Here is a 23189-nt window from a genome sequence, read left to right on the forward strand (position 1 = left end):
AAGGATTGTCCCTTTGCTCTAAAACCACAGAGCGTGTGTGTGTGTCTGTGTTTGCGTAGGCATGTACTCACATACTGTATGTATGCCGGTGTAATGCATTATTATGTGTCTGTGAACTTAACATGTCCCCTGTGTGTCCCTCTGGTGCCCCCTCAGGCGTTCCTGGAGAGCTACCTGACCCCGGGGCCCACCCTGCAGTACAGCCGCGAGCGCTGGCTGGCCCGCCAGTGGACGCTGATCAGCGAGGCGTCGGTCACCAGCGGCCTCAAGGACGGCGGCGTCTTCGTGCTCAAGTGCATAGACTTCAGCCTGGTGGTCACCGCCAAGAAGATCCCCTACATTCAGATGTCCGAGGAGTATATCGACCCCAAGTCGCACAAGTTTGTCCTGCGATTACAGTCGGAGACGTCCGTGTAGAACTCAAAACTTCTCTTTATAGATTTTATTATTATTTTTTATCCCTCACCTTTTTTTGCCGGATTACATTTTTATTTTGTTATTTTCTTTATTTTTATTTTGGGTTTGCAGTTTTTGTATTTTATGATTTGTCTGAATTTTTATATATTATATATATATGAATCTATATATTACACACACGGTTGAATATATTGTTGTTTTTGTCGTATTTGATTTGGAGGAAAATGAAAGAAAATCAAGTGAGAGGTCTCACACGGGTTTATGCACAGGACAGGAGGTTCCGTTCAGGAGCGTCGGACATGAAAAGTGACACTTTGGAAGCGTCCACCTGTGTGTGTGTGTGTGTGTGTGTGTGTGTGTGTGTGTATGTGTGTGTGTATGTAATGTTTTGTGTTTGCGTGGCGGGCGGGCGGTCGCCTCTCTTTCCCCTCGAGACATCGGAGCCAAACAAAGCAGGAACAGGGATCCATCAGTTTTGGCTTCATCGTAAATGGGAAAGCGTGTGAGGTGTCCTGACACGTGACATTGTTGCCATGGTCGATCCCTTTCTCTCCCACTGGTTTGACAGACAAACCACTAAGACAGCGGTCTTTGAGGACCCCTGTTACTCTGAGAGCGTACATTTGTACGCTCTCAGAGTTACAGACCTGCAAAGCGTCCATTTGGAACCCCCTCGGGGAACACTGAGGGTCCCTGGACCCCACTTTTGTGAACCACTGGACTAATATGACGGTGGGACTTGGACACCAACCTGTTTTCAGGTTTAAAAGCATGGGGTTTATCCACGCATACGGCAGACTACCCTCCCTTTGCTCTGCACTCTCAACTGACAATGTTCCGTGATGCTCGTTCACTGACTGATATATCTTCTGCGTCCAGCAGGATATTTCTTATTCTGTGTCGCAGAAGGTCAACCCTTTTCTTGTCCCTATAAGGATTAACCTTCCCCTTGAAAACAACCTTAACACATTGACCGCCATAAGGATTAACCTTCCCCTTGAAAACAACCTTAACACATTGACCGCCAGGCCCGTAGCCTACGGGCCGATAAATCCAACCGTAAAGCGCCGATCCCGTAGCCTACGGGCTATACGCCAACTGGTGCTTTTTCCTTTTTTTCGAAAAAAAAAACTTTTTTTCAATTTTCGATACGGCACATTTCATTGTAACACCACCGGAAACGGAATTATTCGGGATCCGGTTTTGCCGATCCCGTCGGCCCCCGTTCTAATGACGAAACTGAAACTCCATTTTCTCCTTCACTGTTTAACATAAACCGTTCTAACTACAACATGGATGCCACGTTTGACACGTGGTTTTCACTGGTCGAACCAGGCAGATCTCCGCGATGTTTACAAACAGTGCACAGCTCAATCTTAAGGATTTTAACAAGGTCTATGGCGACGTGAAAAAACAAAAAACAACAATAAAACGTTGGCACTGGTGAGTACATTATGAGATTAACCTCTGGCGGTCAATGTGTTAATTAAATGTATTTGAACTAAAGAAAAAAGAAAGAAAGAGAGACAAATTTAACTACAATCAGAATTTGCATTAAATGCACAATAAGCTTGCTAATGACGATGTGTTGAATGACTATGCCTAAATAATGATTTCAGAATGCAGGATGGTGTTTGTATAATTCCCAGCCTACACAGCCAGTGTTAACTTGTTTCAGAGAGAGGCCCGTTTGAACACTCTCAGAGTTAAATTTACTGTGTATTGCCTCTCCCCCGCTTGCTTCAGTCTCTAACCATTGATGCTGGTGGGACCACTGATTTATTGACTGATCTGTTAGAACTTAGACTAGACTTACTGTTGAATTCCAAGCGCATTCACTTCCACCCTAGTAGGCCTGGGCGAACTGACTTCAAAATAAATCACTAATCAGTATCCCGTTTAGTTCAAACGTTTGCCTTTATTATGATTCATGATAATTTTTCGTGTCGATTTGTTGATGCAAGGAAGAAAATTTGCTTCTTGATTATTCGATTAATCTACATGAGCAAGATTAAGTCAGTTATGTTTTCTAAATGTCGGTTTCGGTATATTTTCAGTTAATCGCCCAGCCCTACACTCTAGGGATCTGCACCCTTCGGCTCCTGGGATCGGCCACGGGGTCCGTTTTTAGTGGCCAAAACGTGAGGTGCGTTGTGTTGCTCTGGCACACAATGCCCCTCCAGGTGCAAAAAGTCAGTAATATTTACACTCCAGTGGCGGGGAAACATGCACACATGCTACCTTTACTCTGGGCACAGGGGCACCAGCAGTGCCAACTCCAAAGGAACCTTAAAGCTGCAATCCATAACTTTTTGTAGTGAATAAAACGTTATTTTGACCAATCTGTAAGGTAGAGCAGTGGTTCTCTAAGTTTTTCATGTCAGGACCCCCAAATGAATATATATTTGGCCACAAACCCCCATCCTTGCCAGGGACCCCATACAAGATTTGTGGTGTTAAAATGTTTCAAAAGTATTCAAAAATATATGTACTCTGACAATAGCCGATCAAGCTTGTAGATCCGCTATTTTCAAATGGCAGATGTACAGTGTATAGGGTTAAAGTGGTTAAACAGATTTTGATGCTATACTGTATTAACAACTTTAGCTGGGAACCCCCCAAGGACGGACCCCTGGGTGTCCCCGGACCTCACTTTGAGAACCACTGTAGAGTAGGTTAATAGAATATAACTAACACAACCTCACTCATATTGAGAAAGGTATTTATATCCTGTGGTCGGGTAGGACCACTTATGGTATCGCACGAAGCTTAAAATGCAACATATCCTCCGCTCAAACAGTATTAGCTCAGCCGTAGAAATAGTCGAAATTACGGCACTCGGGCGGCGGCGGCCTGGGGTTCGAAGTCCCAGGCAGGGCAGGAAAGTTACGGATTGCTGCTTTAAGAGACACACAAAAATAGAGGACCAGAATGACGGACAGAAAAGAAGAGAAAAAAAAGCCAAAAATGTTTACCCTATTTAGCCGTACCTTGTCTGCTGAGTCTCAGGGTTTTTAACTGCCTACTGAATCTGTCTGATGTGATGATGAGATGGGAAGTGCAGTCGGAGAGGAGATTCAGAGATTGCCGACAGATTTGGAACAGGGCCCAGTGTGGGCTGTATACAGTACATGTAGATATAATAGTATAGATGGGTGCCTCTACTGTATACTTCCATGTTCAAAACCAACCTACTTTGCTGGGGGACCTGATAATCGCTATTGCTATGGAAACCAAAACCAACACATGTATGTTAGAACAAATCGTCGATGTCTGGTGGGAAACCTTATATTTCCAAAACTTAACATGAACATAAATAGCAAAAATAGTAGATCTACAAGCTGACAACGCGTCGCATTGCGACGCGTTGTGGGCTTGTAGATCTGCTATTTTTGCTGCTTTTGTGTGTCACTGCAGTATGACAAAGTAGTGACAAGTGACATTTACGAAAAGAAAAGAAAAAGTTTAAATATGGCGATACAAGGTCTCTGCCTGACAGCAACGAAATGCTTCATGAAAGCCCCCCATGGATTGATGAATTGCTCTTTCATGTTTCACACGGAAGAAGAGAGTTGCTGTGATTCTTCTATATGTTTATTTCTATAGCTGCAGTATTCAGTACTACTACTACTTCTACTACTACTGACTTGTTCCTTTGTAAAAAAAACATAGTCACCGCCTTTTAACCCATTCAAACCAGGAAAGCTGTGTCATTTTAGATTTTAACTTTTATTTTATGCAGTACTTTGGCTATTCAAAAATAGCAGATATACCAGTTCATAGCGTATGAGCTTGTAGATCTGCAAAGAAAAATGTAATCGTGATTTTTTTTATTTTAACTCCCTGAGTGCCAGGATTGCCAGAATTATTTCAGAATTGATTCTGAAAAGTGCCAGAGTTTTTTTCACAGAAAACAAAAAGTGCTTAGGAAGCGAGATACAGCCTTTTTCAGTTCTAAGTTAAACAAGGAGTGGATGGAGCTACACATCTTCAGATGATGATATATATATTTTTTCAAAAACACGTCAAACACGTTAATGGCACCCAGCGCCATAGCGGTAAAAACACGTGAAACACGTTAATGGCACTCAGTGAGTTAAAATATATATATTTTTAAAGTGAACATTTTTAACTCAAATGTTTGCTTCTGGGGGTCACTGGAACAAAATATTTTGAGATGGGGGTCGGCGGCCAAATACATATAACGTTGGGGGTCCTTTACGTGAAAAGGTTTGAGCACCACTGATATAGCAACATTCTTTTAAATCGGCTTCAGGTCTTAATGGGCTAAAATGGCTATTCGGCAAGCGATGTCAAAGTCTGGTTTACACTCTGTGGTCTTTGCTTATGTGAGCATGGTGGACATACTACTTATGAGTTCCAGAGTCACAGAACTTGAGCTGTGAATCACATGGGGGATGATTCACCACAGGCATTTTCCTGGGTCATAAAAAAGAAAATGCTGTATCAGGGTGGAGCCTCCTTCCCTCCTAACTTTACTGGACCGTCTGGTTTTGAACACTGTGCCGCCTAGCCTCACCTCTGCTGTCAGACAAACAAACACGTGTTGGTTGGTTGGCTAGTTGGCAGACACACTCTCATCCCTCGGGGGCATCTGTATTGAGAAGTGTGTCAGGTCACGGAAAGGTTTGCTCATTTTGTTCCACAGTCATCTTGACTTCTTAAACCAGCATCGTATAGGCTACTGTCCCATCAAGGAAAGGGTGTTGAATCACGCCGTCCTTAAACGGAAATGACAATGAAATTACCTTGAGTCATCAAACTAGACCAGAGGCCAATGCCTGAGCAATAGGCTCTATGCACAGCAGCCATTTTGGAGAGAAATTGGGCCTCTTCTTACTTCCTTCACAGGTGTTACCAATGATACTAATGAAGGCTCTGTTTCATTCTGGTCAAACAGAGTCAGGGTGCTGATATTGTGCATTTTAAAAGGTGTGTAACTCTGAGAGTGTACACATGGAACCAAATGGACCCGTAAGGGTCCATTTGGTTCCATTTTTGGTTCCATTTTTGGGTCCTTGGGGTCCTTGAAATCAAAAGTTTGAGAACCACCGTAAAAGCCTTCATTAGTATCATTGGCAAAACCTGTGAAGGAAGTAAGAAGAGGCCCAATTTCTCTCCAATATGGCTGCTGTGCATAGAGCCTATTCTTGGTTGGTTTTGTGGGCTCAGAGGAGACGTGTCGTGTTTGAAATACTAAATTGTCTCTCTGTTACTGGCATGAGAACTAATCCAGGAGTCATTCTATTATAAAGTGAAATTAACTAATCACTCAATGATAAAAAACAACAATAAATTCCATGTATGGCTCAGAGGAGTACTGTCCACCACTGCCCCCTGGCTGTTGAATCTGTCGTTGTTTAGCAGCTGTGCCTCAAGGCATGTTTACCCAGACCTGAAACTAAACACTTTCTTTTCTTTTTAAACACATACAGTATATCACTTTTCAGGAGCCCGAGGAATGCTGTTTCAGCAAGTTCTCTTTTTCAACCCACACATGTCCACTGTAAACATGTAACCCTTTTGCGTCTTGGAAGTAACTCGAGAACTTCTTAAACTGTTTTCTTCAACGTAGCGGAAACACAATGTCTTTTTTATAAATATGATGTACAACATGCGTTCCTGGCACTGGTCATATTTTGTACCTACTGATGGGTGAACTTTGTGTGAAAACAAGCTCCCAACATTACTGTGCCTCCTGTTTCTACACTGTATGTATTTATGTAAACCAGCATGTGCGTATGTATGCCATTCCAGTTCACATACCCCCCCCCCCTCCCCTCCCCTCCTCTCCATCACCATCTGTCACTCAAGTCCCGGCCTCCCCAGGTTTGGTATGGTTTTCTTTGCGGGACTGCTCTATATTGACGTGACACTGCAATGTAACACACATATTATTTCGACTCCACGGCATAAGCATTTGTATAAAATAAAACATTTCTATGAACATTTGTAAAACTCGCTCAATGGTAGCACTGTTATTGGAGCGCTGAGTGGAGATACGGAGTTGAGATGAATGACATCAGTCTGTCAATGACAGACCGATAACCTTTTGTTATGAAGTATGCTTTTATATTGAAATAACTCATGGGTCAAGTGGCGAATTAGACCCATGTCAGTTCAAATTATATCTGCTATGTACATGTACGTGTGTGAGAGCAGGATTTTACAACCTCATGTAATGATTGACGAACGTGTAGATCTTAAAGCTGCAATTCTTAACTTTTATGTCCTACCCAGGCTTTGAACCCTGGTCTCTCCCGTGCGGGAGACAGAGACCATATACTCCTGCCAATCTTCCAAGAGGGAATCCCCACTTGGCCACGGGAGATCTTGCACTCATGAGCTTCAGGCAGTACTACTTCAGTCAACCAGTAGGTGTCCTGTCCGATACCAGTGTCTAAATGTATCAGTGGAGGAATAGGGGGACCACTGTCAGACACTGCAGATGCACTAGCTATACGGTATTAAAATTGGGAAAACATGTCATTTTCGATTTTTGCGTTGGCTATTCAAACATAGCAGATCTACAAGCTCACAGCGACGCACAAAGTGACACGCTGTGAGTTGTAGATCTTGAACATTTTTTTTAAAAATGTTGAATAATTTGAATTAAGAAAAAGTTTGAGAACTACCGATTTAGAAGGCATTTTTTTTTATCAACCTCGGGTCTTAAAGGGTTAACCACTTAACCCTTTACATACTTAGTTGACTGGGGTCCACCAGGGCTCTATACTAGGTCCACTCCTTTTTTCCCCTCACAATTGCAATGCATTTTGTGAACGTGTAGATGTGCTATTTCTGCCGGATGTTTGCTGCAGAATAGGGACACTATACTATACTCTATCATACAGACTGGTTAAATGTTTTTTATTGAAATAAGTTCCAGATTGCAGCTTTAATCACTATACTATCACCCACGAAGTGAAGAACATCCCATCCTTTCATGCACATGGATGCTTCCATGCCAGTTTCCAGTAGAAGATATCAATCACCATCGGAAATTCACAAGTGAAATTCTCTCACTGGAAACTGCACCATCCTTGTCTTACTTAACTAGTCGACTATCCCAATTTGTCCAAATCTCCATGATATGCACCAGTTTCTCACGGTCTCACCCCTGCAGCAGCCTTACACTCCGTCCTGTCAAACCCCATTAAGAAGTTGGATGCGCATTTATTTGTTTTTTTGAGAAACCCCAGCGAAATGTCTGCCTTTTTTTGGGGGGGGGGGGGGGCGGCGGGTTGGTTATTTTGGGCCCTTTTTTTTCTCCCATGGATGCTGGATGGTAATTGCCTTGCTGTCAGCCTGTCAGACCGGCGCAGCCGGGCCTTGTGGGTAAATGAATGTCAGCGTCAATGTCCAGCGCTAAAACGAATGACCTCATCCACGCGAGAGCACGCGGTGCGAGGCGGCCTGTCGGAACTCATCTGTCCGAGGCTTAATCCCCTCCACTCACTCCGCTCCATGCAGCGCTGTCTGGGACGAGGCCGAGATCGAGAGGGAGGAAATCCAGGAGAGGAACATTTGCATCTAAATGGAATATGTTTTTCCCCCCTCTTTCTATTCTTCCCTTCTCTCTATTTGGTTTGTAATGACTTGGTTATGTGCGGGCCGGGGCACGAACAGGAAATCACTAGCGTTTAGGCGTTCCACAGTCTATATTGTTTAGGCTATAGAGCTCCCTGATCTTTTCGGTATTATATGCTGGGTATAGCATCTGTACCCAGGCTGGGTGGCTCAGTACTGGAGAGGCTAGATTTGATGTTCTCTTGTTTTATAATGAAACCTAAGCCCCGGGGAGAGCATGTGATCATACAAACACAAAGGTGTGTAGCCTAGACCAGTGATTCTCAAAAGTTTTAATTTCAAGGACCCCCAGTTTGACATGCATCAGGCGATTTAGTTTATTATTGGGGCTCCAATCTACACATCCTCAGTGTTGGTTTCACTCAGAGAGTGTAAAAATGGAACCCTTTTGGTTCCACTTGTACACACTTGGAGTTACACTTGGAAACCCTTAAGGGTCCAGTTGGTTCCTAACTATCAATCCTTTAACTGGGGGCCGGACCCCTGGAACCCCCTCAAGGAACCTGGGTAGCCTCAAACCCCATGTTGAAAACCAGTGGCCTAGACTTTGTTTTTACTTATTTGTTTCCCCCCTATATTGAACATGTTATAGTATAGTATAGTATAGTATAGTATAGTATAGTATAGTATAGTACACCATACAACACATGGGAATGAGATGTTCACTTGTCTTTAATCTACTCGATCTCATTCAATGTCACATTGTCTTTCCTGGAGGTTTCATCATGGTGAGTGAAAGAGAGAGACCCACAGTTGGAGCCCTGCTGCCCTCCCTGCGGTCAGGCTTCATGTTTAACATCATCACATGTGACAGTCACCGAGGTGATGTAACCTAAACACTCCAGAGCCAGAGACGCACACGCACACGCACACACACACACACACACACACACACAGCACTCACACTAAACTACACACACCGTGACACTTCTCTTCCCCCCCTGGAGAGATACAACATTCAATGTGTTCTCGCCTCAGGACACACACACACACAGTGCGGTGTTGCCATGTTCGCTTATTATAAGCGACTTTGAGCTTGATCTTCTGTAAATTTGCTTATATATATTGGTAGTTGCGGGTTGCTGTTTTTTGGGACTTTTTTCTAAAGTGTAGTTGCTTATTTGGGCTTAATGCTGTTTAAAACCAGTGGCTCTCAAACTATTTGATCTCAAGGACCCCCAAATTAATGTATTTGTCCGCAGTCCCCCATCTGAAAATACTTTGTGCCAGGGACCCCCATACCAGATTTGTGTTGTTAAAATGTTTCAAGATTTTTTTTAAATAGCCGATGTAGGTTTAAAGTGCTCATAGTGGCCTATAGTTGCTTCTTTTTGGCTCGTTGTCATAGACCTGGTTGCTTATTTCTCTCGCAAAATCTGGCAACGCTGACACAGTCACGCGTCCTCTCCATATAGCACAGATAATATTCATGTTCCATGTCATGATACACACTTCTGTTTACGTATCCACCTGGAGGGGAATGTTATGTGTTTTCTTTTGCAAAGGGCTCCGCATAATTATTTCATGCTCAGTGCAGTGACATAAGTTGGACCCGAGAGCACTCAGCTCTGTATGCAGCTGTTGTGCACTGATGGTCAGCCCCCCCCCCCCCCCCCCCCCCCGCATTAGGAGTCATGACTGCACTGAATAATTCATCTCTGTTTGAATAATTCAAGGTGAAAATGCATCATAGGCCCATTGTCCTGAACTTGAGTGAGACTGGACTTAGCTAATGAGGGAGAACCCTGAAGCATACGCACGCACACGCACACACACACACACACACACACGTTCATTCACATTTTGAGTCTGTTTTTATGGCATGGTGCGGCGTGAAGAAGAAGGAGTGTGTTTGTGTGTCCTTGTGACATCAGATATCGACAGGGACGCCATGCTGTTATTAGACCCTGTTTTGTTTATTTTGGTGCGTGACATTAATGGCCAAAAATTGGATCACACATCAAGCATGTGATCAGATGCTATGCTTTATTGAGAACGTCTACAATTTTTTCTTTCAGATGCTGCATGTCAACCTCTACTCGATTCCCATTTACATCTTAAATATCCCATACGAAATATTCCTCAGATTTAAATGCACACAGACGTACAGACACAGATGTTGATATACATACAGTAGCCTGCATGAGCTCTGAATATGAATGTGCTCTGAACAATTAATGTTCTGATGCAAAAAAAATGAAAAATTAGGACAGACAATGTCGTTAACATTCATTCCATGTGAGGCGATAGTGACAGTCTAAAGAGTTGCTTAACAGGCCTGCAGGGTCCACTAGTAAAGAAAATTACATTTTCACTTTGTTCTACATTGAATCTTTCTTTTGCACCAGGTGTGCAATAGAGAATAATTATACAACCGTATCCCAAATTGACCGCATTCACAGTTCACACAGCAATCATTTTTCTCTTACATCACTGTTTTCTCAACCACCACCAGGGCTCCAAATGGACCCTTACAGGTCTGTAACTCTGAGCGTGTACAAATGGACCCTCACAGATCCATTTGGCTCCATTTGTACACTCAGAGTTACATTAACACTGTGTATTTTTACAGTGTAGTGTAAATCGGGGTCCCATAGAATAGATAACCCATTGTACTCTCTCTGGTAACTGGAAGGCTCGCCCCAAAACATACTCGCCCCCGTTTTTTTTTTTTTTGCGTTTTTTGTATTCTTGTATTAGTTTTACTGAGGTTAAGGTTAGGAATAAGTTTAGGTTTAGGCATAGTTTTACTGAGGTTACGTTCAGGAATAAGGTTACGTTTAGGCACAGTTTTATTGAGGTTCCGTTTAGGAATAAGGTTACGTTTAGGCATAGTTTTATTGAGGTTCCGTTTAGGAATAAGGTTAGTTTTAGCCATAGTTTTACTGAGGTTACGTTTAGGAATACCTAAACGACCGTTCTGAGGTCGCCGGGATTAGACCCCGGGCGAGGGTGTGTTTTGGAGCGAGCGTTCTTGTTTTCGGCTATATGACATAAGAGCAAAATGGCCGACATGTGAGAGCGTTCAGGTTAATATTGATTGTTGCCGTGATGGTCGCCGTCGTCGTCGTCGTCGCCATCCCTGTAGCTGTCGTCGATGGCGTGGCCGTCGCCTCCGTCCCGCTCGTCAGCGGAGTCGTCGTCCTCCGTGTTCACCCTCCCAGACAGCACGTCGTCGATCCAGTCCTCCAGCTCCTCGGCCGTGGGCAGGTCCTCGTCGTTGGACATGTCCAGCCACACGCTGTCCGCCTGGGAAACACGCGGTTAAAAGGTCAAAGGTGAAGATACATTTCCAGGCCTCTACCAGGGAAGAGGCTTGCATAGTTTTACTTCTCTTTCAGCTGAAGTTTGTTTTAGTGTTTTCAGCACCCTCTGGTGGACCAATGTGAGGACAGAGTGACATACAGTACTATACGTACATACATACATACACGCACGCACGCACGCACGCACGCACGCACATACATACATACATACATACATACATACATACATACATACATACATACGTACATACATACATACGTCAGACAAACCAACAGACCGCCTTGTTACCTAACAATAATAGTTTCACACTCACCTCACTAATAATTAAATACTATTTAAATATTTGTTGAGGACCTGGGGTTGGGGAGGACTACAGATGTGCCCTTGAGCAAGGGATAGACTTTAACTTGTGCTGCTGCTGCTCAGTGGCCAGCAGCAGAGGACTGTAGCTATACTGAACAGCCTCAGGCTTTCCATTCCCTTGGAGAGAAGGAGATAACACATAGGCTACGTCTTGTTGCCCCAGGACAGAGTGATGCCTCCTCTCTCTTTACTATGATATGGAGAGTATTTATAGGCCACAATGCCATGGTTGCATCACATTCACCGCGAGGGGAATAACGTTTTTTTTTCCTGGCACATCATTGTTAATTCATGCCCAGTGGCACAATTAACTGCTTTAACCCTGGTGAGCTTGTTGTGAGCTTGTAGAGCTGCCATTTTCCATTTTTTTGAAATAGTATAATAATAGTTGCTAATTAAATCGACAAATCGACCGGGAACTCTTACTTACGTCTGTGACGTTTACCACTCCAATCTGTGGCCTGAACAGGTCCAATTTAAATGTCTTTTCCCAGTAGGTGGTCAGCTGCAAGGACGAGAGCCAGAACAATGTCATCTGCGTGAGTAATATTCTTTCCAAGCAAAGTCAAATGGCTGCACATTCCCCTAGCAAGGTAAGATTGACAGATGACGTGTTATTAAAGTGATTGATTGATGCACATTACCAAAGGGAAGTCATCCGGGTCGATCCACACGATGCTGAGCTCTGGGTTGTTGGTGTTGTCTCTGGCCACGTCTTTGAGGATCTCCAGGAACTCATAACCATCTGGTAAGGAGATTTCGGGTCTGTTCTTATTTTTGATAGATTTTTTATTAATAGAAAGAAAGATACTGAAGATGTGGTTTTATGGAGCAAAATGTTCATACCTGGATCCTCTTGCTCAGCGAAGGCAACAATGTGAACTCCATCCATGTCATCCTCCTGGGAATATCAATGTTTCTGTTTACAGCATGCATCAAAACAATACGACATACACATTATTTATCCCTCCTCACACACACACACACACACACACACACACACACACACACACACACACACACACACACACACACACACACACACACACACACACACACACAGTACAGAATGCTCTTTTCCTATCAAGTTTATAGCCAAGTTTCAATCAATAATACCAAGGCACTTTGACTTCAAAGTAAAATAGAGATGCACTGAGAGGAACCACCAAACTATCAATGTTTAATCCTAATGCTTTAAGTGGGAATAAAACGGTGTATAACAAATGGTTACTGCTCCCCCCAAAAACAGCTAAATCTGAAGGACTCACCCATGTCTCAAACATATCCTCTGCACGGAGCTTCCTCAGAGTGGCCCTGTGGAGAACATGTTTAAACTGCTGGCTTATGAGGAAGCCACAATGAAATATCATGCTTCAGTAAAGATACCATGGATTCATTCAGTAATGTCATAACTAAGCATCAATAGAGTTTCAGTCATTTGGGCCGTGAACCACAAAACCTGCATCATTTTCACATTAAGACTGAATCCCATTTTGTTGCACGACCCTGTGTCACTCAACAAAGATGACGCGTTGACACTTTTTCAGTTGTCATTTTTGTCGAGCGACGCTTGTCGAAAGGGTTGCACAGGCTCTACTGGAGACACACTTCTGATTGTTATTTTATCCTGTGTATCTTTATAGACGTGATGCCACATCAACCTTCGGTGTTGGGTGACATAGTCCACGATGTCCATCTCTGACAGAGGTCTGCCTGGCAGGACGGCTGGTTCCTCCATGAAGGGCTCATAGAAATTCACCTCGTTCATCTTCAGGGACAGGTGCTTTGCTACCTGTAACACGCACACACATGCGCACACACAGGTTATCATGGCTGGATGGAGGAAAAAGTCACAGCAAATGGTCCACTTTTTACACTCTCAAGAGTTAAATTAACACAAAAGAAATTGGGTCTTCAATTTGAATTTTAAGAATAGAATGCATTTTCAGTTTAAGAATTAGTTTTCTCAGATGGGTGGCCGGCCTATCCCTTAGAGATAGGGTGAGAAGTTCAGTCATCCGTGAGAGACTCGGTGTCAAACCGCTTACTCCTTGACTTGGAAAGGAGCCAACTTAGGTGGTTCGGGCATCTAGTACGGATGCCTCCCAAGCATCTCACTAGGGAGGTCCTCGCTGCATGTCCCACATGGGAGGAGATTCCCTGGCAGACCAAGGACCAGATGGGGGGGACTTATATCTCCACACTGGCCTTGGAACGCCCCGGGATCCCCCAGGAGGAATATGCTATTATTGCTCTGGAAAGGGAAGTCAACAGAGAGGGAGCTCTCTTTTGGAAGTGTTACCCCTGAGACCTGATTCCGAATAAGCGGTTGAAGATAGATGGCTGAAAGAAGCTTGTTTCTTGCCATTTTGAGTAAAGTCACTTTCTTCATTGTGCTAATATTCACTACTACTGCATTCACTACTAGGCTACTGCATATTAGTGTTCAGTGTATGTATAAATGAAACATGAGCTCAGAGATTTGTCTGGTTCCAAGTCTATTTAAGAAGACTCACATCTAGATTTGTCCCTTGGATGAGCGGTAAATGTTTGATCCCTCATGTGGGAGACCCGAGTTTGAATGAGGAACTTCATAAAAGTTGCAGCTTTAAGAAGACCGATGTGTAGTTTGACACGCAGACTCGTTGATTCAGGCACTAGTCCAACATTAAGACTTGCATTTACATCACCTACTGTAGAGAGAGAACTTACTGCTTTGTCAAATGTGGCGAAGAACTTGATGTAGGGCTGAAAACGCTCCGAGGCCTCCAGGAAAGCTTTGTAGTCTGAGAGAGAGAGGGGGGGGGGGGGGCGGGACAGGTTTAAGTTTAGAGAGAGGGAAGCCACGGAGACATGTAGAAAATGTATGATTTAGTCAAACATGCAAATACTTCACTAAATGGAAGGAGGCTATAAATAAAACATGCAGAGAAAGGGAGAGAGAGTGGATTTTGAGATGCGGCATGATGGCAGAGACAAAACCACAAAACCAGAGTACACAGTGTTAATTTAACCCTGGGAGTTGCAAATGAATAAATTAACACTGAGGATTTTACTGTGTAAGGCAGGGCAAAGTCAAATGAATTGAAGTTTTAAAGAAATGTAACCTGGGATGTGATCAGAAAAGGAAGCAAAGTGAATCCCAGCCAAAGTTCCCACCGTGATTCCCCTGTCTTTACCCAATAAACAACCCCCCCCCCCCCCCCCCCCCCGCTATTCATTACGCTTGCAGCGTGCTGGGCTGCACTCCCAATAAGGTCATGACCCTTGGGTCACAACGGCCGAGGACCTGCTGCAGACAAAGATGGGTTCCATAATGAAATATCCCATCACTGCCATTGGTATCTGTTTTGTCCCCAGTTTTTTCTTGCTTTTTCTTTTCTTGCAGAACTATAATTGCAGTTTGACCTCCTAGGCGTGGAACTAGAAGCTATTTAAAGGATCTCCTGAGACCAGTCATGTGCAGTGGACTAGCTGCGATCGCAGCCTCCATTAGTCTAGCTGGCACTGGCTAGTGTCTGGAGAGCACAGCAAAGCTGCTTTGAGTCTGGCGAAGCAGTGGAGATGCTTGAAACTGCACATCCAATATCACACTGGATCAGAACAAAATCTTTAAATAAGGATTTTTTTGTAAGGCCCTCCTGTCATCAGCTTAAGCGGATAGCATACTTGTTGGGGAAACGAAGATCAGCGGGGTCGTATGAGCAAAATGCCGTGATTGCTCCGAAAAACAAACAACTTAACACATTCCCTTGCTGAAGTTTTTTCCAACCTCCAACTATTTTGAACTAGCCAAAATCACTGCAGATGACAGCGATGCGATCATTGTGTGTGATTAGTTAGAAATTCAGATTCCATTCTAAATGGGCCTGAGTCTTAACCAATGGAACGTTAAGCACTAAAAGCGAAAACGCATTGAGTATAAATTAAAACAATTTGGTCCACAGAGATCGTCCTCAGTTTCGGCATGTCGATTCCTATCACATACTCACAGTTTTCCCATGTATGTACTGTATATGCAGGTGCATGAATCATTACACTCCTTTGTACACACACTGCACTGTATGTCTGTATGTGTGTACATGTACATGTACATGTGGGATAAAACATGGAAGAAGGTGTCTCCCTGACTAACATGAATCTTCTCCCTTGAAGTAGCCAATGAGGCGGATGTCTTCTTCCATTCGCTCGAACGCCCGAAGCTCCATGGAGTTGCTGATGAGCTCCACTGGGTCCTCCAGCACCTGCGGGTCGGTATAAGAGACCTGTGTGATCTGTACTACCCACATATACAGCACCTCCTTCCTGACCATTTCATATTTTAGGCAAGCTTTGAAAAATTTGTGTGTGATACAAGATATGCCTCTGATATAGCTACCTCTGAATATTCTATGCTCTGTCCTACTACCTTTAAGAAACACAGCTGTCTCTATTTCAACAAGGCCTTCATGAGGAAAGCCCCGGGGGAAAGGACATGGAATCCATGGTGGAATCCACTCCTGTTAAGTCTTGCATTGCTGAGAATTACATCATTTACAAGCACTTTAACGAGGCTAAAGCTGCTAATTGCTAGAGCGTGGTATTTCATTTTATGCTATGGATGTCCATGGAGAGTGCATGCAGGTTTTTCCATTCCAATCAAACACCATTGTGAATTCACCAATTGGCTTTTCTGTCTTTCTTGTTGAAGGTGTGCTGATTAGTGAAACCACCTGGTGTGTGGGGTTTGGTTGAAATAAAAACACGAAAACCGTCAGATCTCCATAAGCACCATGAAGAGTCCACGCTGAGATACCCAGTACTCACAGAATACGTTCCCTGCCCATACTCACATCCAGCAGAAACTCCACCAATGTGTCTGCCGAGAGCTCGCCATCAAACTCGATGACGCGATCGTCCTTGAATACGTACAAGCTGCCCACCTCTTCCAGACCTAATGTTGAAACAGGAAGGAGGTCAGGTAAGACATTTTAAGGAGTGGTTTTGGAGAGTTATCATGGTTTTCATGTGTGAAAGAGAACATCATTTAACTGAATGAAGGAGACGTGGCTTATTCGGGGGGAGGCGGGAGCTCATAGTAAAGACCAGTGTCAGACTTCTGACAGAATTCTGTACAGTGATAGAAGTTATGACATCTTACGATCTTCGGATGTGACAATGGATGAGATATGATACGTACCTAGTTTTCTGGCCACTTTGACGTCCTTCTGAGAATCCACCATCCCAAATCCAATGTCTCTGTCCTCCAGGACCTGAGCTGTCAACTGGACATTTTCACAACACACACACACTGTTAGTCATCATCATCACCCAATTCATTATCTACTGAATTTTTGTGTCTGAGGCCCATATTTTCCATGTATTTGAGATGTGATTGACCTCATTTTGAAACAGATTGAGGTGGATACCACAACACACTCCATATTTGGACGTAGCTGCAATGGTTATGGCCGAGTCATAGTGACATGAGTTAAGCTAATTTTAATATAATGATGTTTTCTTTAAAACCTTGAAAAATGAGTTTTCATTGTGGTACCGGTAAATAGGAGAAAATGGGGTAAATATACTTGTACCATTGATCCAAGCCGGAACACAATCAATTGATTGATCATTAAAACGTGGCCCACCCACCTGACCGCTTAACACGGCAGCTATAGACTGCCATGTTAAGTGATCAGATTGGTGGGCCGGGAACGCTTTTCTTGAGGGTGGGCCGAGAAAAATGTAAAACGATTTTCTCAAGGGCGAACCCGAGAACGATGAACGATCAGGAGCCCTGATCGAGAAAGGGAGGAAACCACTGTTCTACCACAATTGTGTAGGTACTCGGTAGTAAGATAGGGTGTGCTTCCCCGAATCCCTACCTTACTTGGATAGGATGAGATATCATGATTTTTTTTTTAGGATAGCTCATTCCGAGTCAGAGCAAATTTTGTTAGACTAGTGTTTTGTCTTTTCATTTAATTTGTATTTAACTCTTATGTAACCATGCAGGTAACTTAAGAATACATTCTTATCCACAAGGATGGCCTGAGGACTAGCTCCAGCTCTAAGGCATGCAGTGCCTCAAGGACACTGGCAGGCATACATTCTGTCTGTGAGGAGAAAGCTCCACACAGACGCCAGAGAGCCAGTGTGGTTTGAACCCAGGACCTTCTTGCTGTGAGGCAACTGTTCTAAAGAGTTGAACCGCCACTAGGAGACCATTCAGAGCAGGTTAACTCACTCTGTCAGTACACAGGCATCCACAGCAGCTGACAGTGTCTGTATCAATACATCTTTTGCTTTAGCTGTGTGAATGCTGAGACCCCTGTGGAGTTTCTCAGTTGGAGAGAAGCTGCTGTGCATATCAACTCTGCTTGCCTTTCAGATTGTGTTTCCCAAGAAGTGCTGCAAATGCCGTTGAACTCGAGAAACGCCAGCTCAATTTAGCTCATGCTGTTGCTGGTTGATCAGTGCTTCTAACTTTGTGCAACATGACAAGAATGTCAAACAGTGAGAACTGGAAGTTGGGTTAACGGGGAGCTGACGTTGAATGCTAAGTTTTTCAAGTATGTGAAAAGCATGCTTGAGGATTGTAACAAAAGGAATTCTCTCATAAACACATTGTTAAAAAAAAGAAAAGGAATTCTCTGTCCTGTTATACTTGTAACAGTATTAGGGCTCCAAATATCGATTATTTCCTTTATTCTAGCAATAATTTCTTTGTTTGATCAAATATTAAAGTTGTTTTTTCCTCTATCCTTTAGCGTAATTTTATATCAATTCAAGACTAATGAATCCTTTATAATCACTAAATTGACTAGTCTGATTAAGCATTTGTACTTTGTCGTACAACGTTTGTGCAACGGTGTTTGTGAGCTTGCAGATCTACTATTTGTTGTATTTAAAAAAAGGAAACTTTTAATCAATGTTGACATTTTTTCTAAATCGATTACTAAAAGGTTTTTTCTTTTTTTTTTTAAATAATTGATTAAATCAATTCGTTTGATTAACTGTTGCACCCCAGTATAACAATAACTGTAAGTATAATTATGTAAGTATGAATAACCCACAGACTGGACGAACGGACTTGTTTCTGGTTCAAAGCCAGATAAGAAAGCATTTCGGGAACAAGCTATAATTAACGTAATGGCCTAGAAACAATCCCTGGATACATGATATGAACCCCAGAGGAGCAGCCATCATAATGGTCTGAAAAATCACTGCGTGACTAACAGGAGGGAAAGCAGGTAAAACACTTAATGTGTCCATCAAACATTTTAATGTTATAGAGACTTTCCCTTGTGGATTCTTATCTTTTATCTGTCTGTATTTGTTTTAAATTATGTAATGAGAATCATCTTTCATTTCAGCTGGTTGTTAAAGGTCTTGGTAAGCTATGTATGTTTTTCAGAAGGGACGAATACAGTTTGTTATATTGATCCACACAATTTGCAGACAGGAAGCATGAAATATTCAGTATGAGATTTTCCAAACGGGGGCGGATTTGACTGCATAGTGACATGTTATGACAGGTTGTAGAAAGAACAAAATGGGGGCAATTGCAACCCCCCCGCACCCCCTGCAACCCCGGGGGATGTAAGCAGTAGCTCACTGAGACATTTACAGTACATTATCAGTGACATTGAATCTATTAGGCTACTGTGTGTCATGACAGGTAGATCCTAGCGCGCCATGGATCCCCTTTGATCAAGGATAATGACTTGTTCCCCTACAGCTCATATGGGGTATTCTTACTCTGGGGCAGTAGGCTACTGTGCCTTGCTATTTTCAACAGCTTCCACACAATTGTGTTTCATTTGCAAGTGCGATTATGGTAGAACACCGTATGCAAGTCTGCAGGCAAGTCGGTGCTTATTCATGCACAATAGCAACAGCCTTCTCATGTATGACTTAATTCCAAGATGTGATATCTGTCGCTGGTCACTAATGATCTAATGATGATAATATCCTTGCAAACAATAGTAAAGTTAAAACTATAGAAAGGGAGATCTGACATCAGATATGTATTACACTGAAAATAGCACCTGTACCCATTTGTACATCATTTTTTGTGCAAAATGAGGTTGTTGTTTTGCAGCATAAAGGTGACACTTTTAGACTCACACACACACGCACGCACGCACGCACGCACACACGCGCGCACACGCACGCACACACACACACACACACACACACACACACACACACACACACACACACACACACACACACACACACACACACACACACACACACACACACACACACACACACACACACACACACACACACACACACGTGGATTAGAAGTGACAATATTTATTTTTGAGCTGCGGAGGGTGGTCACACTGGTTTAGTTGCCTACAACTCTGTGTCCAGTTTGACTAGATGTACTAAATCAACTCTGATGGACTTAATATGAATGCTAAGCCACTAAAGCCAGTGTTTACATACAGTCGATGGAAACATGTCCCCAGGACTTTTTGTGTTATTAATGTCTTAATGTCTTACTGTACCACGTGCTGTATGTAAGACATTAATTTATTAGTCATTACATGACCAGTAAAGTATTCAAATCAGTAATCAAAGTAATCAAATAAGATAAGATAAGATCAGATAAGATAAACTTTTATTGAAATCCAGGTGTCATAGTAGCAATATCAGTACGAGTGAAGAGTCAAGAATCTAACCAAAGTCCACATATAATTAATTTTGGCCGTGTCTGATCCAAATCCAAAACCTCACACATTTGCTTACCTCCAGCACCAGCTCTGTCATCTGGAACTGCTTCTGCAGGCCCTTGCTGGTGGGCAGTGGCTCGTGGTAGAACAGGCACAGCATGTCGTATCTCTTCAGAGCCTTCTTGAAGTTGCGCTCGTTGATGTCCAGGACCCTGTCCTTGCCGTCGAAGTTGGGGAACTCCAGGCCCTCCTCGGCCTGGCAGAAGGAGACCAGGTGCAGGAGGAGGACGACGACGACAGGCCCCACAGATGATGGCCACGGACTCAGCATGATGGTCGTCCCCGCAGTGGAGGTGTCTGTCCGCTATTATAGTGTGAATGAAGAGGAGCAAGACTCAGAGATGAAGCAAGGAGTCTTACCACAGCCGACTTCAGATTAGAAGAAAAATATTGTAATAGATGTCAATATGCTTTGTAATTATCAGAAGACGGGCAAAAAAACACTTTATCCATGGATTGGTTCCCTATCAACCTAATAACTTCAGTGGGTTCTCTCTCTCTCTCTCTCTCTCTCTCTCTCTCTCTCTCTCTCTCTCTCTCTCTCTCTCTCTCTCTCTCTCTCTCTCTCTCTCAGGTTATCTCCCTCTCTTCCCCTCACTAAGTATCTTGGTTGCTTCCCTTTCCCTGATGTGTTAAAGGTCTTCTGTATGAGAAGCCCACCTCACCCTGATTCACCCTCTTCCACCAACAGTAGCCTATAGGTGACTATACCATTTAGAAAGCCTGCCTGTCGTCGTCTTGAAATAACTATGGAAAGGAGGACAGGGACACCTTAGGGAGTTTGTCATCTAATCAGCAGTAACATAATGGGACATGTCATTGAGGTTGGCCAGACAATGATTCAGTGCTGGCCCTCATTTGTGATAAGACATTATCATTAAACATTTATACACACTTTGTCTGCTAGACACAGGACCTAAAGGGGGAAAGATAATTGTATGTGCTCAAAATTAATTTGAAAGACAACCGTGTGGGACTTGATATATTATATAACCTATTAGTTGACACAGACACACTTAGAAAATCTATAGTAATTATTTTTGAAAATGCTTATTTTCTAAGTTGTTTGATAATCACATTGCATTAATTAATATATGGTATGTCTAGTCGAGAGCCAATATACCATCTCTCAGAGTCACAGTGAGCAGTCAGGTATATGTGTGCAACTAAGGATTATTTTCATTACTTACAACACTTTTTTCTGCTCTGTGAATGACAATCATAAAAAGAATTATTCATTGCATATAAAATCAGAATGTATTCATTTGGTGTCCAGAGACAGAGGGCGAACTCTTCTCTGATGATGCACAACATCTTTACCCATCCTGTGGTGGTAAGCAACTAAGTACATGTACTCAAGTACTGTACAAGTACAATTTTGAGGTATTTTTTACTTTCTTCAGTATTTACTATTTTCAATACTCTCTACCCCACATACATCTCAAAGGAAAATATTATGCTTTAACTCCACTACAATTATATGAAAACTTTACTTTGTAGATTTTCATTACAAAACTACAAAATAAGTTTCTTTACAAAACTAACCACTTCAGCCCTATACATATTTCGGCCATTTGAAAATAGCAGATCTACAAGCTTGCCATGCAACGCATTGTGAGCTTGTAGATCTGCTATTTTCAAAAGTTTTTTTTTTACATTTTTAACTGCACATCAATGAGTACTTACTTTTGGTACTTTGTCTTTGAGTATATTTTGATGCCGATACTTTTGTACTTTTACTCAAGTACATTTTTAATACAGGACTTCAACTTGTAACAGACTCTAACTCTAAGCCTATATCTACAGTACATTGCAGTATTGATACTTTTACTTAAATAAAACATGTGAGTACTTTCTTCCATCACTGCTTATCACACATTTACTCTGAGTATGCCATGATGATGATACTGTCTGATTGGTTATCACTTGATCAATCTGGGAACCCATTCCATTCAAAAAAATCTGTTTTGAGGGATTATCTTGTGATTTTATCTTTAATCGATGCCATGTGATTTATTAATGTGAACTTCTCCTCGAAGTATTACGGTATAAACACAAGTGAATTACGATGTGCGTATTATTACCGTAAAATATAAATCCAGACTCAAGCAATGGCACACAGAGTACGGCGGTGTCTCGCTTGGCTGATTTCGCACGGGGTAGTGGGTACTACTGTTATTGTCTTTTACTTTTTATTGACCAAATTAATTTAGGATTTGAAAATATAATGTGTGTATTATTTTTATATAACATTTTTTTGGTCAAAATCCATTTTGACAAAAGCACCTTTGAATTGATTTGCTTTAAATATATATTGTTCTCAGGGTCAGACCATGGATACGCCACGGTCGTCTGTCACGACCGTTATGGATGAACTTTAATATAGTGTTTGCACTTTCTCCATTCCATGGATACGCCACGGTCGTCTGTCACGACCGTTATGGATGAACTTTAACATAGTGTTTGCACTTTCTCCATTTAGCCCGTACATCTACATAAACGTTCAGATTTCAAATATAAAGTGCTTACCTTATGGCCAAGGATATTACAATTATGTACTGGCCCTCAGAAGTACCCGTATTTTCCGTAGTGTTCATTAAAAACAAATTTAATACAATTGGTGACCATTTTCTCATAGAGTTATAATGTATCAGAGTGCAATACACCTCCCAACCGATAGGGTCACGTATTTGAAAGCATACGGAGAAAATGGCCACCGATCGGATTAAAATGCTTTTTAATGAACAATACGGAATATACGGGTACCTCTGAGGTCCCGAATATAATTGTAACATCCGTGGCCAT

The 23189-nt window shown here is 42.6% G+C and overlaps 2 protein-coding genes across 5 annotated transcripts in view; one reads left to right on the plus strand and one right to left on the minus strand.

The window, feature by feature from the left end:
- LOC311040441 (vang-like protein 1) overlaps window positions 1-6326 on the plus strand; it is an 88469-nt gene extending 82143 nt beyond the window's left edge. For all 4 annotated transcript variants that reach the window (XM_084050730.1, XM_084050732.1, XM_084050731.1 and 1 more), the window contains one exon: window positions 157-6326. In XM_084050730.1, coding sequence (XP_083906856.1) covers window positions 157-417 — 261 coding nt within the window. In that variant the 3' untranslated portion in view covers window positions 418-6326. The remainder of the gene's footprint in view (window positions 1-156) is intronic.
- A 4715-nt stretch (window positions 6327-11041) lies between these two features.
- Window positions 11042-20655, minus strand: LOC311040603 (calsequestrin-2-like; the record flags this gene model as incomplete). Its single annotated transcript, XM_084050933.1, has 11 exons — window positions 11042-11277; window positions 12089-12163; window positions 12303-12403; window positions 12505-12559; window positions 12927-12972; window positions 13320-13450; window positions 14371-14444; window positions 15794-15902; window positions 16491-16591; window positions 16838-16922; window positions 20401-20655. The coding sequence occupies 11 exons, from the start codon at window positions 20653-20655 to the stop codon at window positions 11059-11061; spliced, it is 1251 nt and encodes a 416-aa protein (XP_083907059.1). The 3' UTR covers window positions 11042-11058.
- Window positions 20656-23189: the final 2534 nt, after the last annotated feature.

Source organism: Gymnoscopelus microlampas, assembly GCF_963454915.1.
Source record: "Gymnoscopelus microlampas genome assembly, chromosome: 24".
Classification (NCBI taxonomy): domain Eukaryota; kingdom Metazoa; phylum Chordata; class Actinopteri; order Myctophiformes; family Myctophidae; genus Gymnoscopelus; species Gymnoscopelus microlampas.